The sequence below is a fragment of the Octopus sinensis genome, linkage group LG12 (assembly GCF_006345805.1).
Source record: "Octopus sinensis linkage group LG12, ASM634580v1, whole genome shotgun sequence".
Classification (NCBI taxonomy): Eukaryota; Metazoa; Mollusca; class Cephalopoda; order Octopoda; family Octopodidae; genus Octopus; species Octopus sinensis.
In genome coordinates, this window is record NC_043008.1 from 31,427,932 (window position 1) to 31,430,114 (window position 2,183).

Sequence of the window (2,183 nt, forward strand, 5' to 3'; positions counted from 1 at the left end):
CGACTTAACCCAACACCCACACCACGATATTACTAGCCTTGTGTCAAAATTTGAATCCAATATACTTGTTACATATCGTCCTACGGATCTTTTGAGGTTTGTTTTCAGAGGGGTAAAATTGAAATAAGCTGTATCTTTTAAATCTATTAAGTTGGATATTAATTTTGATTTAAGGATTCGAATATTTATAGTTATGTTATTTAATGTTATACCTATCATTCAGGGTGTTTTTTGTTTGTTTGTTTTTGTCTTAATTTTTTCTCAGAATTGTTTCACTTGATTTGTTATGTATTTGCGTTTCTATTAAGCTTCAATTCAGCTTTCCAATTTTTTGTGCCGATGGCTGTTATTTTTGGAACAATAAATTCTTTGATCTAGTTGTGTTCTGTTGCAATGACTAATGACAAAATCAGTGTGGTAAAGATTGAGAGAAGTTAGGTACCTCGAGTAAAAAGTCTTTAGCAAAACATTAATAAGGTATGCTGTTGTTCGGGTACTGGTCTGGTTGTATAATTAAAAAGTTTGCATCCCAAACACATAATTCTGGGTTCAGTCCCGCTAAGCGGCACCTTGGTCAAGTGTCTTCAATTATAGCCCCAGTCCAACGAAAGCAGTGAGAAAATTTGGTAGACAGAACCTGAAAGAAACCCGTCGTGTGTGTGTGTGTGTGTGTGTGTGTTGCCCCCACTCGCGCCTGACGACTGGTCCACGTGACCTAGCTGTTCTGCAAGAAAAAATACGGTTTTAAAAGAAAAATATATAGTGGGGTCGATTTGTTCGGTTGAACGAGTGGTCCTAAACCACTTTTAACCTATGGATCCCTTTGATTACTATGTTATTTTGGTGGACTCCCATAGCCATTCGATGTTTCTAAACGAGTTCTATAGATTGTTCTTTCAAAATTCTTATTTTGTCTTTCACACGTTTACTTGTGTAGTTTGAGCTATGCAAAATATTAGAGAAAGAAACCTGTTTCTTGCAAATAATACATCTAACGCAAAATTTTTTTCAGGTACCCCTAAAATACTACAGTGTATCTCCTATCTCCAATTTACTATTTCGCGCTGTGTGGACCCCCCAAATTTTATATGAACCCTAAGGGGTCATACGGACCCCGTTTGGGAACCACTGGACTAACCCTTCAAGGTGTAGTCGAGTGACTGAAACAAATGAAAGATAAAAGTTTATTAGATACCTGTGGTATACCCCCATTTACGTGGGTTCCGTTTGGTGAGATGAAAGGATACAATCCGAGCTGTTTTTCGTAAAAGATTACCATCTTGTCACCTTGGAAATGGTCACCAGTATTTTGAATTATGTTATAATGGTCAAAATTAAACTTTATTCCGTGGTGTCTTTCACACACTTCGCTCGGTGCATTCCAGATTACGGCGAAAGCTCGGCCAAATAACTTTTCTGATAAACTGGTTCCAGGAGAGATGAAAATAACACAGAGTATCCATACAAGGTTGAGAGAAAACATATTTTCAATAATTTATTCTTCCCAATCCTGTCCTTGCGTTTTCCTGCGTGAAGTCAAATGTTTCGCATGCATATATATACACATATATATACATACATATATATATATATATATAATATATATATATATATATATATATATTATATATATATATATTTATTTATTCATGAGCATATATATATATACATATTATATATATACACACATACATATATGTATGTATACACTTACACATATATACACATGCACGCACACACGCACGCACACACGCACGCGCTTTATATATGTATATACATGTATGTATGTGTGTGTGTTGTGTGTGTGTGCGTGCGTCCACGCATATATCTGTATAAATATTTGTACTGTAATGCAATACTTACAGCTGCAGCGAGATGGTGTAGACACTAAAACCAAAAGAAATCAATTCTTACATCTACTTTTTATTGGTTAATATTCATCACATCGACATGCTATCAGCGTCGGCCTGTCCAATATAAACACGCATGAATACACACACACACACACACACACACACACACACACACACACACACACACACACACATACAATGCACACATAGACTCGCACTTATTCACGAAGACGCTACACATGGTTTTACAATTAATGAACAGGTGCGTTTCAGGAGAGACCTATTATACGTCGCTTCTTTTGTTACTTGGTGCTTGAGGTTAGCAATTAA

At 36.1% G+C, this 2,183-nt stretch overlaps 1 protein-coding gene across 1 annotated transcript in view; it reads right to left on the reverse strand.

Moving 5' to 3' along the window:
* LOC115218003 (hyaluronidase-1) overlaps positions 1–1,556 on the reverse strand; it is a 9,475-nt gene extending 7,919 nt beyond the window's left edge. The window contains exon 1 of the mRNA XM_029787748.2: positions 1,196–1,556. Coding sequence (XP_029643608.1) covers positions 1,196–1,483 — 288 coding nt within the window. The 5' untranslated portion in view covers positions 1,484–1,556. The remainder of the gene's footprint in view (positions 1–1,195) is intronic.
* Positions 1,557–2,183: the final 627 nt, after the last annotated feature.